Consider the following 15,365-nt stretch of genomic DNA (forward strand, 5'->3'; position numbering starts at 1 on the left):
TCATTCCCATGTCTATAAATCTTATACCATAATACAAACACTTTACATTGTGTACATGTTGTCTCCATGTTGATAAAGTAAAATAAATGAAGAGGAACACTTCCATTCTCATGTGACACCATTTTTTAGAAGAAGTGATGCTCTGAGTGAAGGCATATGAAAGGAATAATTTTCTTGTTCCCCCTAGTAATTTTATAGTGTAGAGAAAATGTTATTCTTGTCGTCACTCCTACAAGTCGCCTGGCTACCACATCTCATATTCTACTGTGGGGTGCATTTATCATGTTTTATATGTTACTTAGCATGTTTATTATATAATTTGGGGAAAAAATATCATAGATGGATTAATGGAAATGTCTATACATCTGTGTACATTCTTTCGCTGTAGTATCACTGGGGTGGCCAGAACACACAGGAGGAGAATGAAATAGCTGGAGACCGTGCTTGAGGCTCACTGGTGTGCCTGGCACTAAGAAGAAACATGACATGCAAGCAAGCTACCTAGCATTTTGAATCATCTGTAGCTTAGTGGTTTAACCCTTTAACCCTTTCAGGGTCCGTCCCGTAGATCTACGGCTTTACGTTCAGGGTCCAAACCGTAGATCTACGCCATGAGCTCAGCTCACTCTGATAAACTGTGAGTGGTACATTTGGGCCTAGATATGAGAGAATACATCTATGTGGTATGTGTGCACCACATAAAACAGATCCTGCAGCACACTGTGTATAATGAGAGAAAAAAATGAAATCATGATTTTTCGATTAAAACAGCAACTTTGCAGTGTTTTTTCGTATGTTTTTTATAGTTGTATTTGCGATTTCTTGGTCTCATTTGATAGAATGGAAGACATATTACAGAAATAGAGATGATTTTGATTGGTTTTAGCACTGGAAATGGCTTGAAACTGAGCTCAAAGTAGCAGAAATGTTAAATTTTTGCCGATATTCAAGAGTAAACAAACGACCTCACACGTCTAATACACGTCAGCTGGTGGGTCTAATATACATTCACAAATATGGTGATGATATTTATACAATTATTACAGTATTGCATAACAGTAAATCTTCTATTTTTTGGTGTGAATAAAAATTCATTATGTGAATAAAAAATCAAAATGGAATTTATTTGTAAAGCCTCAAAACATAACTAATGAACAGAGGAAATGTTAGTTTAGTGCCAGGAATGCCTACATTGTTCATTCTGGACCCTATTTTGAAATTGGAATATTTTGAACTTTGTGTTAAATTGGCCAAATTAACAATTTCCGATCACTTTATTTTGTAGTTGAAACAGTTGACTTGGCGATTTCTTGTGCTCAATCGATAGAATAGAAGTAATACTAGTGAAATAGCTAAGAATTTGGTTGATTGGAATAATGTAATTGGCCTAAAATGGGAGTCAAAGTCGGCAAAATTGCCGATTCGTAAATATCGCTGACACATCAAAATTCGCGAGAGCATAATTTCGTCAATTTTCCACCAAATTTCGTACTTTTTGTTTTATTACCTTCACAAAAAGATTCTCTACGATTTCATAAGAAAAAATAACAAATTTTTTTTTTGAAAATTCTTGGACACTGGTGCGTGACTCCAGATTTGGGCCTTGGACCCTGAAAGGGTTAAGGGTCCAGAGGCCAAATTTGAAAGTGTGCACCAGGGTCCAAGAATATTCAAAAAATAATTTTGTTATTTTTTCTTATGAAATGGTAGAGAATCTTTTTCCGAAGGTAATAAAACAAAAAGTATTGAATTTGATGGAAAATTTATGAAATTATGCTCTTGCGAATTTTGATGTGCCAGCGATATTTATGCATCGGTGATTTTGCCAACTTTGACTCCTATTTTAGTCCAATTACAGTATTCCAGTCAAACAAATTCTTAGCTATTTCACTAGTATTACTTCTATTCTGTTGATTGAGCACAAGAAATCGCCAAATCAACTGTTTCAACTACAGAATAAAGTGACCGGAAATTGGTAATTTGGCCAATTTAATGCAAAGTTCAGAATATTCCAATTTCAAAATAGGGTCCAGAATAAACAATGCAGGCATTCCTGGCACTAAACTAACATTTCCTCTGTTCATTAGTTACATTTTCAGGCTTTACAAATGAATTTCATTTTGATTTTTTATTCACATAATGAATTTTTATTCAAACCAAAAAAATAGAAGATTTACTGTTATGCAATACTGTAATAATCATATAAATAATATCACCACATTTGTGAATGTATATTAGACCCACCAGCTGTCATGTATTAGAATTGTGAGGTCATTTGTTTTCTCTTGAACATCGGCCAAAATTTAACATTTCCGCTACTTTGAGCTCAGTTTTAAGCCATTTCCAGTACTAAAACCAATCAAAATCATCTCTTTTTCTGTAGTATATCTTCCATTCTATCAAATGAGACCAAGAAATTGCAAATACAACTATGAAAACATACGAGAAAACACTGCAAAGTTGCTGTTTTAATCGAAAATTACGGTCTCAGTTTTTTCTCTCCATTTATGCACTGTGTGCTGCAGGATTTGTTTTATGTGGTGCACACATACCACATAGATGTATTCTCTCATATCTAGGCCCAAATTTACTGCTCACAGCTTATCAGAGTGAGCTGAGCTCATGGCGTAGATCTACGGTTTGGACCCTGAACGTAAAGCCGTAGATCTACAGCACGGACCCTGAAAGGGTTAAGACATCATGAAGGGAGCTAAGCAACACTTGTGGGCAGCAACCAATGTGGGTTTCAATCCTTCTGGCTGTGATATTTCTGTGTATCCCACATAATGTTTGACTACTTGCTTAATAAAAAAACAAGCACCTCAGCTGTGCATTTACTAAAGTATCTACTGAACACAACAGTAACAATAATCTGCCATTTTTTAATCCAGTTTACTAAGCTTTAAATTCAGCTCACAGCAGTAAAAATTAGTGGTAGTGTAAGCTAGCTCCCAAATTTTGTATTATAACAAATATTGTTCTTTTACATTTAAACAGCAATCATCTTGTAAGGTTAAGTTATTTTGGTGCATTTTTCTTTATGACTTCTCATGGTTTTCCCTTTAGATAACCAGTTTTGAAGCTATCTTTCACATTTGAAATAGATAAAATGTCGTGAAGAGCCTTAGCAAAAGATTTTCAAAAATCTAGTAGTTTCATATCTTGCTTTCTTCATGTATAAAAGTATTAAAAAATGAAAATGTATTTAATTTGATTGATGTCTATGAAAACCATGTTGTGAATTTGTTATTAATTTGGCCCTCTAAATGCTGTACTATTTTGAACCTCGAATGTTTCCATGGGAATAATAATTACTGTAGCTAAGTTATGCTTATGGTTCAGTAATTGCCAGTAAGCATTGTATTGTGAGAGATATAAAGCATTCATAAAGTTGCTGTTTCAGAAGTAGTGCAACATGTAGGATGGTGGTCATGAATCACTGTTTTTATCTTGGACTACATTTAATGCTCTTGTTATATTTAATTCTTTATGTTCCATAAATATTTCTTAAAAAAAAAATGGTTTTATTCTTATTGATTTCTTTCCATAATAGTAATAGGTAGTAGGGTGGTAGACAGCAACCACCCAGGGAAGTACTACCATCCTGCCAGATGACTGTGAAACAGAAACCTGTAACTGTTTTGCATGATGGTAGGATTGCTGGTTTCTTTTTCTGTCTCATAAACACGCTAGATAACAGGGATATCTTGCTACTCCTACTTACACTTTGGTCACACTTCACAGACACGCACATGCATATATATATACATACATCTAGGTTTTTCTCCTTTTTCTAAATAGCTCTTGTTCTTCTTTATTTCTTCTATTGTCCATGGGGAAGTGGAAAAGAATCTTTCCTCCGTAAGCCATGCGTGTCGTATGAGGCGACTAAAATACCGGGAGCAATGGGCTACTAACCCCTTCTCCTGTAGACATTTACTAAAAAAGAGAAGAAGAAAAACTATAAAACTGGGATGCTTAAATGTGCGTGGATGTAGTGCAGATGACAAGAAACAGATGATTGCTGATGTTATGAATGAAAAGAAGTTGGATGTCCTGGCCCTAAGCAAAACAAAGCTGAAGGGGTAGGGGAGTTTCAGTGGGGGGAAATAAATGGGATTAAATCTGGAGTATCTGAGAGAGTTAGAGCAAAGGAAGGGGTAGCAGTAATTTTGAAGGATCAGTTATGGAAGGAGAAAAGAGAATATGAATGTGTAAATTCAAGAATTATGTGGATTAATGTTAAGGTTGGATGCGAGAAGTGGGTCATAATAAGCGTGTATGCACCTGGAGAAGAGAGGAATGCAGAGGAGAGAGAGAGATTTTGGGAGATGTTAAGTGAATGTATAGGAGCCTTTGAACCAAGTGAGAGAGTAATTGTGGTAGGGGACCTGAATGCTAAAGTAGGAGAAACTTTTAGAGAGGGTGTGGTAGGTAAGTTTGGGGTGCCAGGTGTAAATGATAATGGGAGCCCTTTGATTGAACTTTGTATAGAAAGGGGTTTAGTTATAGGTAATACATATTTTAAGAAAAAGAGGATAAATAAGTATACAAGATATGATGTAGGGCGAAATGACAGTAGTTTGTTGGATTATGTATTGGTAGATAAAAGACTGTTGAGTAGACTTCAGGATGTACATGTTTATAGAGGGGCCACAGATATATCAGATCACTTTCTAGTTGTAGCTACAATGAGAGTAAAAGGTAGATGGGATACAAGGAGAATAGAAGTATCAGGGAAGAGAGAGGTGAAAGTTTATAAACTAAAAGAGGAGGCAGTTAGGGTAAGATATAAACAGCTATTGGAGGATAGATGGGCTAATGAGAGCATAGGCAATGGGGTCAAAGAGGTATGGGGTAGGTTTAAAAATGTAGTGTTAGAGTGTTCAGCAGAAGTTTGTGGTTACAGGAAAGTGGATGCGAGAGGGAAGAGGAGCGATTGGTGGAATGATTATGTAAAGAGAGTAGTAAGGGAGAAAAAGTTAGCATATGAGAAGTTTTTACAAAGTAGATGTGATGCAAGGAGGGAAGAGTATATGGAGAAAAAGAGAGAGGTTAAGAGAGTGGTGAAGCAATATAAAAAGAGAGCAAATGAGAGAGTGGGTGAGATGTTATCAACACATTTTGTTGAAAATAAGAAAAAGTTTTGGAGTGAGATTAACAAGTTAAGGAAGCCTAGAGAACAAATGGATTTGTCAGTTAAAAATAGGAGAGGAGAGTTATTAAATGGAGAGTTAGAGGTATTGGGAAGATGGAGGGAATATTTTGAGGAATTGTTAAATGTTGATGAAGATAGGGAAGCTGTGATTTCGTGTATAGGACAAGGAGGAATAACATCTTGTAGGAGTGAGGAAGAGCCAGTTGTGAGTGTGGGGGAAGTTCGTGAGGCAGTAGGTAAAATGAAAGGGGGTAAGGCAGCCGGGATTGATGGGATAAAGATAGAAATGTTAAAAGCAGGTGGGGATATAGTTTTGGAGTGGTTGGTGCAATTATTTAATAAATGTATGGAAGAGGGTAAGGTACCTAGGGATTGGCAGAGAGCATGCATAGTTCCTTTGTATAAAGGCAAAGGGGATAAAAGAGAGTGCAAAAATTATAGGGAGATAAGTCTGCTGAGTATACCTGGTAAAGTGTATGGTAGAGTTATTATTGACAGAATTAAGAGTACGACGGAGAATAGGATAGCAGATGAACAAGGAGGCTTTAGGAAAGGTAGGGGGTGTGTGGACCAGGTGTTTACAGTGAAACATATAAGTGAACAGTATTTAGATAAGACTAAAGAGGTCTTTGTGGCATTTATGGATTTGGAAAAGGCGTATGACAGGGTGGATAGGGGGGCAATGTGGCAGATGTTGCAAGTGTATGGTGTAGGAGGTAGGTTACTGAAAGCAGTGAAGAGTTTTTACGAGGATAGTGAGGCTCAAGTTAGAGTATGTAGGAAAGAGGGAAATTTTTTCCCAGTAAAGGCCTTAGAGAAGGATGTGTGATGTCACCGTGGTTGTTTAATATATTTATAGATGGGGTTGTAAGATAAGTAAATGCGAGGGTCTTGGCAAGAGGCGTGGAGTTGAAAGATAAAGAATCACACACAAAGTGGGAGTTGTCACAGCTGCTCTTTGCTGATGACACTGTGCTCTTGGGAGATTCTGAAGAGAAGTTGCAGAGATTGGTGGATGAATTTGGTAGGGTGTGCAAAAGAAGAAAATTAAAGGTGAATACAGGAAAGAGTAAGGTTATGAGGATAACAAAAAGATTAGGTGATGAAAGATTGAATATCAGATTGGAGGGAGAGAGTATGGAGGAGGTGAACGTATTCAGATATTTGGGAGTGGACGTGTCAGCGGATGGGTCTATGAAAGATGAGGTGAATCATAGAATTGATGAGGGGAAAAGAGTGAGTGGTGCACTTAGGAATCTGTGGAGACAAAGAACTTTGTCCTTGGAGGCAAAGAGAGGAATGTATGAGAGTATAGTTTTACCAACGCTCTTATATGGGTGTGAAGCATGGGTGATGAATGTTGCAGCGAGGAGAAGGCTGGAGGCAGTGGAGATGTCATGTCTGAGGGCAATGCGTGGTGTGAATATAATGCAGAGAATTCGTAGTTTGGAAGTTAGGAGGAGGTGCGGGATTACCAAAACTGTTGTCCAGAGGGCTGAGGAAGGGTTGTTGAGGTCGTTCGGACATGTAGAGAGAATGGAGCGAAACAGAATGACTTCAAGAGTGTATCAGTCTGTAGTGGAAGGAAGGCGGGGTAGGGGTCGGCCTACGAAAGGTTGGAGAGGGGATAAAGGAGGTTTTGTGTGCGAGGGGCTTGGACTTCCAGCAGGCACGCGTGAGCGTGTTTGATAGGAGTGAATGGAGACAAATGGTTTTTAATACTTGACGTGCTGTTGGAGTGTGAGCAAAGTAACATTTATGAAGGGGTTCAGGGAAACCGGCAGGCCGGACTTGAGTCCTGGAGATGGGAAGTACAATGCCTGCACTCTGAAGGAGGGGTGTTAATGTTGCAGTTTAAAAACTGTAGTGTAAAGCACCCTTCTGGCAAGACAGTGATGGAGTGAATGATGGTGAAAGTTTTTCTTTTTCGGGCCACCCTGCCTTGGTGGGAATCGGCCAGTGTGATAATAATAAAATAATAATAATTTTAAGGGAGATGATTGTTGTTGTTGTATATTTGTGGGTTATAGTAAGCATGTATGCACTTGGAGAAGAGAGAAGTGTAGAGGAGAGAGAGATTCTGGGAAATGTTGAGTGAATGCGTGGGGAGTTTTGAATCAAGTGTGAGAGTAATGGTGGTTGGGAATTTCAATGCTAAAGTGGGTAAAAATGTTATGGAGGGAGTAGTAGGTAAATTTGGGGTGCCAGGGGTAAATGTAAATGGGGAGCCTTTAATTGAGCTATGTGTAGAAAGAAATTTGGTAATAAGTAATACATATTTTATGAAATTGAGGATAAATAAATATACAAGGTATGATGTAGCACGTAATGAAAGTAGTTTGATTATGTATTGGTGGATAAAAGGTTGATGGGTAGGCTCCAGGATGTACATGTTTATAGAGGGGCAACTGATATATCAGATCATTATTTAGTTGTAGCTACAGTTAGAGTAAGAGGTAGATGGGAAAAGAGGAAGGTGGCAACAACAAGTAAGAGGGAGGTGAAAGTGTATAAACTAAGGGAGGAGGAAGTTCGGGCGAGATATAAGCGACTATTGGCAGAAAGGTGGGCTAGTGCAAAGATGAGTAGTGGGGAGGTTGAAGAGGGTTGGAATAGTTTTAAAAATGCAGTATTAGAATGTGGGGCAGAAGTTTGTGGTTATAGGAGGGTGGGGGCAGGAGGAAAGAGGAGTGATTGGTGGAATGATGAAGTAAAGGGTGTGATAAAAGAGAAAAAGGTAGCTTACGAGAGGTTTTTACAAAGCAGAAGTGTTATAAGAAGAGCAGAGTATATGGAGAGTAAAAGAAAGGTGAAGAGAGTGGTGAGAGAGTGCAAAAGGAGAGCAGATGAAAGAGTGGGAGAGGCACTGTCAAGAAATTTTAATGAAAATAAGAAAAAATTTTGGAGTGAGTTTAACAAGTTAAGAAAGCCTAGGGAAAGTATGGATTTGTCAGTTAAAAACAGAGTAGGGTAGTTAGTAGATGGGGAGAGGGAGGTATTAGGTAGATGGCGAGAATATCTTGAGGAACTTTTAAATGCTGAGGAAGAAAGGGAGGCGGTAATTTCATGCACTGGCCAGGGAGGTATACCATCTTTTAGGAGTGAAGAAGAGCAGAATGTAAGTGTGGTGGAGGTTCGTGAGGCATTACGGAGAATAAAAGGGGGTAAAGCAGCTGGAACTGATGGGGGGGATATAGTTTTGGGGGGGATATAGTGTTGGAGTGGTTGGTACTTTTGTTTAATAAATGTATGAAAGAGGGGAAGGTACCTAGGGATTGGCAGAGAACATGTATAATCCCTTTATATAAAGGGAAATGGGACAAAATATATTGTAAAAATTATAGAGGAATAAGTTTACTGAGTATACCAGGAAAAGTATACGGTAGGGTTATAATTGAAAGAATTAGAGGTAAGACAGAATGTAGAATTGCGGAAGAGCAAGGAGGCTTCAGAGTGGGTAGAGGATGTGTAGATCAAGTGTTTACATTGAAGCATATATGTGAACAGTATTTAGATAAAGGTAGGGAAGTTTTTATTGCATTTATGGATTTAGAAAAGGTATATGATAGAGTGGATAGAGGAGCAATGTGGCAGATGTTGCAAGTATATGGAATATGTGGTAAGTTAGTAAATGCTGTAAAGAGCTTTTATGAGGATAGTGAGGCTCAGGTTAGGGTGTGTAGAAGAGAGGGAGACTACTTCCCGGTAAAAGTAGGTCTTAGACAGGGATGTGTAATGTCACCATGGTTGTTTAAGATATTTATAGATGGAATTGTAAAAGAAGTAAATGCTAGGGTGTTCGGGAGAGGGGTGGGATTAAATTATGGGGAATCAAATTCAAAATGGGAATTGACACAGTTACTTTTTGCTGATGATACTGTGCTTATGGGAGATTCTAAAGAAAAATTGCAAAGGTTAGTGGATGAGTTTGAGAACGTGTGTAAAGGTAGAAAGTTGAAAGTGAACATTGAAAAGAGTAAGGTGATGAGGGTATCAAATGATTTAGATAAAGAAAAATTGGATATCAAATTGGGGAGGAGGAGTATGGAAGAAGTGAATGTTTTCAGATACTTGGGAGTTGACGTGTCGGCGGATGGATTTATGAAGGCAAAGAAGGGAATGTATGAAAGTATAGTAGTACCAACACTCTTATATGGATGTGAAGCTTGGGTGGTAAATGCAGCAGCGAGGAGACGGTTGGAGGCAGTGGAGATGTCCTGTCTAAGGGCAATGTGTGGTGTAAATATTGTGCAGAAAATTCGGAGTGTGGAAATTAGGAGAAGGTGTGGAGTTAATAAAAGCATTAGTCAGAGGGCAGAAGAGGGGTTGTTGAGGTGGTTTGGTCATTTAGAGAGAATGGATCAAAGTAGAATGACATGGAAAGCATATAAATCTATAGGGGAAGGAAAGAGGGGTAGGGGTCGTCCTCGAAAGGGTTGGAAAGAGGGGGTAAAGGAGGTTTTGTGGGCAAGGGGCTTGGACTTCCAGCAAGCGTGCATGAGCGTGTTAGATAGGAGTGAATGGAGACGAATGATACTTGGGACCTGACGATCTGTTGGAGTGTGAGCAGGGTAATATTTAGTGAAGGGATTCAGGGAAACCGGTTATTTTCATATAGTCGGACTTGAGTCCTGGAAATGGGAATTACAATGCCTGTACTTTAAAGGAGGGGTTTGGGATATTGGCAGTTTGGAGGGATATGTTGTGTATCTTTATACGTATATGCTTCTAAACTGTTGTATTCTGAGCACCTCTGCAAAAACAGTGATAATGTGTGAGTGTGGTGAAAGTGTTGAATGATGAAAGTATTTTCTTTTTGGGGATTTTCTTTCTTTTTTGGGTCACCCTGCCTCGGTGGGAGACGACCAACTTGTTGAAAAAAAAATAATTAAATACTTTAGTGCCTTATAGTATATGAAGAATTAAGTTAATGCAGAATTTTCGTTGTACTATACAGAATATTCTTTGTTACTCATCTAATAAATATTAGTTGCAGGAACCAGTTGTCTCTCCCAAAAAGAAATCTCCAACTAAGAGTAAACAAATACCAAAGAAAGCTGACTCACCTGCTTCTACACCATTGAAGAAGCCCACCAAATCTCCCATTGCTGCTGAGAAGAAGGCCAAGACCAAGAAGCCCAAGGAGAGAAGAAAAGAAGTGGAGAAGGTGAAGAAGCCACCAGACACTGTATCCCATGACTCAGGCTCAGAGGTACACTACAACATGTATCATTTTTTAGCAGAGGCACTGTATCCCATGACTTGGTTCAATGTTACACTACAACGTATGAACCTAGCAGGGACAAGGTGGTACCATGACTCAAGCCCAGTGATACAACAACATATCAGTCTCAGAGGTACACTACAATATATGTAACCTTATAGCAGGGAAAAGGTGGTACCTTGACTCTGGCTCAGTGGTACATTGCAGCTTATATCACCTAGCAAAGAGAAGAGAGTGCCTTGATACCTTTTTTATGGGAAATTAACTTAAAACTTGTTAAGATGTATTTTACTCATATCAATCTTTTTATCTTGTCAGTGTATCAGAATTTTCTATTCATTAACCTTTAACTGTCATGGCACTTATCAATGCATCTACACTAGTGCTCCAAATATTTAAAAAAAGTAAAAAAAAAGTGGTTAGTTTTCTAAATTTCTAAATAAAAACACAGAGTCATTACTTAATGAGATATAAGGCGGTGAAGTTGGCACTGGATGCTCACGTGACACCAACATACATGGAATCCAACTGCTTGCAGATGTCGAGACTCTCAGATAACCCATTTTTTCTGTTTTTTATTAAATTTATGTAGTTTTATATTCTGATATTTATAATTAAGAATACATCTTGTAATTGCATAACCACTGGTTGTTTTGACACAAAGATTAGGTATGGAAATAGTAATGAAATGGTCACAGATATATATTTACACACTGAGAGATGAACATGCCCACATGCATCGATCACATATTATTGTCTAGATTTTTTTTTTTTTTTTTTTTACCACATTGGCCGTTTCCCACCGAGGCAGGGTGACCCACAAAGAAAGAAAAAGCTTAAATCATTCAACATTTTCGCCATCACTCATAAATAATCACTGTGTTTGCAGAGGTTCTCAGATATGACACCTTAGACATCCCTCCAGACTTCCAGTATCCCAAATTCCTCCTTTAACCCCTTGACTGTCGCAACCCCAAATCCTGAGGTGTCTGTCTCCTGGTGTCGCAACCCCCCCCCCCCTTCCCAAAATTCTCATGAAATGATAGAGAAGCTTTTCCCGATTGTAATGACACCAAAACAACAAAATTTGATGGAAAAACTGATGGAATTACGCTCTCGCAAAGTTAGCGACCTCGGCGATATTTACGAATCGGCGATGTCGCCCACTTTGAATCCTATTTTCGGCTAATTCCATTGTTCCAGTCGACCAAACTCATAGCTATTTCTTTAGAACTCCATTTTTTCTATCGATTGAGTACAAGAAACTGCCCATTTACCGATTTCAACTACCCAATAACGTGGTCAGAAATTTGCAATTTGCCACAATTTCATGAAAATTAAAAAAATATGACAATTTCAAAATAGTGTCCAGAATGAACAATGCAGACATTCCTGGCTCTAAAATAACATTTTCTTTGTTAATCAGTCATGTCTCCAGCCCCTCTGATATTATTCCTGCTTTCTGTTTTGAATTTTTATTCAACAAAAAATAGAAGATTTATTTTTTTTTTATTAACACACTGGCCGATTCCCACCGAGGCGCTCTGGTACATACTGTTACTAAAGCCAGTAGCAGGGTCGCTCCATTCTCTCTACATGGAACCACCTCAACAACCCTTCCTCCCGCACCTCCTCCTAACTTCCAAACTAGGGTGGCCCAGGGTGGCCCAAAAAAGAAAAACTTTCACCATCATTCACTCCATCACTGTCTTGCCAGAAGGGTGCTTTACACTACAGTTTTTAAACTGCAACATTAACACCCCTCCTTCAGAGTGCAGGCATTGTACTTCCCATCTCCAGGACTCGAGTCCGGCCTGCCGGTTTCCCTGAACCCTTCATAAATGTTACTTTGCTCACACCCCAACAGCACGTCAAGTATTAAAAACCATTTGTCTCCACTCCTATCAAACACGCTCACGCATGCCTGCTGGAAGTCCAAGCCCCTCGCATACAAAACCTCCTTTATCCCCTCCCTCCAACCTTTCCTAGGCCGACCCCTACCCCACCTTCCTTCCACTACAGACTGATACACTCTTGAAGTCACTCTGTTTCGCTCCATTCTCTCTACATGTCCGAACCACCTCAACAACCCTTCCTCAGCCCTCTGGACAACAGTTTTGGCAATCCCGCACCTCCTCCTAACTTCCAAACTACGAATTCTCTGCATTATATTCACACCACACATTGCCCTCAGACATGACATCTCCACTGCCTCCAGCCTTCTCCTCGCTGCAACATTCATCACCCATGCTTCACACCCATATAAGAGCGTTGGTAAAACTATACTCTCATACATTCCCCTCTTTGCCTCCAAGGACAAAGTTCTTTGTCTCCACAGACTCCTAAGTGCAACACTCACCCTTTTCCCCTCATCAATTCTATGATTCACCTCATCTTTCATAGACCCATCCGCTGACACGTCCACTCCCAAATATCTGAATACATTCACCTCCTCCATACTCTCTCCCTCCAATCTGATATCCAATCTTTCATCACCTAATCTTTTTGTTATCCTCTTAACCTTACTCTTTCCTGTATTCACTTTTAATTTTCCTCTTTTGCATACCCTACCAAATTCATCCACCAATCTCTGCAACTTCTCTTCAGAATCTCCCAAGAGCACAGTGTCATCAGCAAAGAGCAACTGTGACAACTCCCACTTTATGTGTGATTCTTTATCTTTTAACTCCACGCCCCTTGCCAAGACCCTCACATTTACTTCTCTTACAACCCCATCTATAAATATATTAAACAACCACGGTGACATCACACATCCTTGTCTAAGGCCTACTTTTACTGGGAAATAATTTCCCTCTTTCCTACATACTCTAACTTGAGCCTCACTATCCTCGTAAAAACTCTTCACTGCTTTCAGTAACCTACCACCTACGCCATACACCTGAAACACCTGCCACATTGCCCCCCTATCCACCCTGTCATACGCCTTTTCCAAATCCATAAATGCCACAAAGACCTCTTTAATGAAGGTTTATAAACTAAAAGAGGAGGCAGTTAGGGTAAGATATAAACAGTTATTGGAAGATAGATGGGCTAATGAGAGCATAGGCAATGGGGTCGAAGAGGTATGGGGTAGGCTTAAAAATGTAGTGTTAGAGTGTTCAGCAGAAGTTTGTGGTTACAGGAAAGTGCGTGCAGGAGGGAAGAGGAGCAATTGGTGGAATGATGATGTAAAGAGAGTAGTAAGGGAGAAAAAGTTAGCATATGTGAAGTTTTTACAAAGTAGAAGTGATGCAAGGAGGGAAGAGTATATGGAGAAAAAGAGAGTGGTTAAGAGAGTGGTGAAGCAATGTAAAAAGAGAGCAAATGAGAGAGTGGGTGAGATAAACCATACCCCCGGCCGGGATTGAACCAGCGGTCATAGAGTCTCAAAACTCCAGCCCGTCGCATTAGCCACTAGACCAGCTAGCCACAATAAGATTCATCCAACTAAGTATATTTCTACACCATAGGAATGTTAGCACAGGCACCACTGTGACCACAAATGCAAGTTTTTTCAGACGAATCTCCAGCTAGCGTGGCCGTGACGAACTCTAGCTCAAGTCCCTTCACTGCTGTCTGGAGATTCGTCTGTAAAAACTTGCATTTGTGGTCACAGTGGTGCCTGTGCTAACATTCCTATGGTGTAGAAATATACCTAGTTGGATGAATCTTATTGTGGCTAGCTGGTCTAGTGGCTAACGCGACGGGCTGGAGTTTTGAGACTCTATGACCGCGGGTTCAATCCCGGCCTGGGGTATGGTTTGTTTGCAATCGTGTCATTACGATTTCTTGAGTCATGTTGACGGCAGTGAAGGGACTTGAGCTAGAGTTCGTCACGGCCACGCTAGCTGGAGATTCATCTGCAAAAACTTGCATTTGTGGTCACAGTGGTGCCTATGCTAACATTCCTATGGTGTAGAAATATACCTAGTTGGAGGAATCTTATTGTGGCTAGCTGGTCTAGTGGCTAACGCGACGGGCTGGAGTTTTGAGACTCTATGACTGCGGGTTCAATCCCGGCCGGGGGTATGGTTTGTTTGCAATCGTGTCTTTACAATTTCTTGAGTCGTGGGTGAGATGTTATCAACAAATTTTGTTGAAAATAAGAAAAAGTTTTGGAGTGAGATTAACAAGTTAAGGAAGCCTAGAGAACAAATGGATTTGTCAGTTAAAAATAGGAGAGGAGAGTTATTAAATGGAGAGTTAGAGGTATTGGGAAGATAGAGGGAATATTTTGAGGAATTGTTAAATGTTGATGAACATAGGGAACCTGTGATTTCGTGTATAGGGCAAGGAGGAATAACATCTTGTAAGAGTGAGGAAGAGCCAGTTGTGAGTGTGGGGGAAGTTCGTGAGGCAGTAGGTAAAATGAAAGGGGGTAAGGCAGCCGGGATTGATGGGATAAAGATGGAAATGTTAAAAGCAGGTGGGGATGTAGTTTTGGAGTGGTTGGTGCAATTACTATTAAATAAATGTATGGAAGAGGGTAAGGTACCTAGGGATTGGCAGAGAGCATGCATAGTTCCTTTGTATAAAGGCAAAGGGAACAAAAGAAAGTGCAAAAATTATAGGGGGATAAGTCTGTTGAGTATACCTGGTAAAGTATATGGTAGGGTTATTATTGAAAGAATTAAGAGTAAGACGGAGAATAGGATAGCAGATGAACAAGGAGGCTTTAGGAAAGGTAGGGGATGTGTGGACCAGGTGTTTACAGTGAAACATATAAGTGAACAGTATTTAGATAAGGCTAAAGAGGTCTTTGTGGCATTTATGGATTTGGAAAAGGCATATGACAGGGTGGATAGGGGGACAATGTGGCAGATGTTGCATGAGTATGGTGTAGGAGGTAGGTTACTGAAAGCAGTGAGGAGTTTTTACGAGGATAGTGAGGCTCAAGTTAGAGTATGTAGGAAAGAGGGAAATTATTTCCCAGTAAAAGTAGGCCTTAGACAAGGATGTGTGATGTCACCATGGTTGTTTAAT

General features: G+C 39.6%; 1 protein-coding gene across 1 annotated transcript in view; it reads left to right on the top strand.

Annotated features, from left to right (window-relative positions):
* Positions 1-15,365, top strand: part of Set1 (SET domain containing 1) — a gene marked incomplete in the record, with an annotated part of 508,988 nt that overhangs the window by 363,746 nt on the left and 129,877 nt on the right. Inside the window, 1 exon segment of the mRNA XM_070083037.1 lies at positions 10,149-10,370. Coding sequence (XP_069939138.1) covers positions 10,149-10,370 — 222 coding nt within the window.

The sequence above is a fragment of the Cherax quadricarinatus genome, chromosome 8, assembly GCF_038502225.1.
Source record: "Cherax quadricarinatus isolate ZL_2023a chromosome 8, ASM3850222v1, whole genome shotgun sequence".
In the NCBI taxonomy this organism is placed as follows: Eukaryota; Metazoa; Arthropoda; class Malacostraca; order Decapoda; family Parastacidae; genus Cherax; species Cherax quadricarinatus.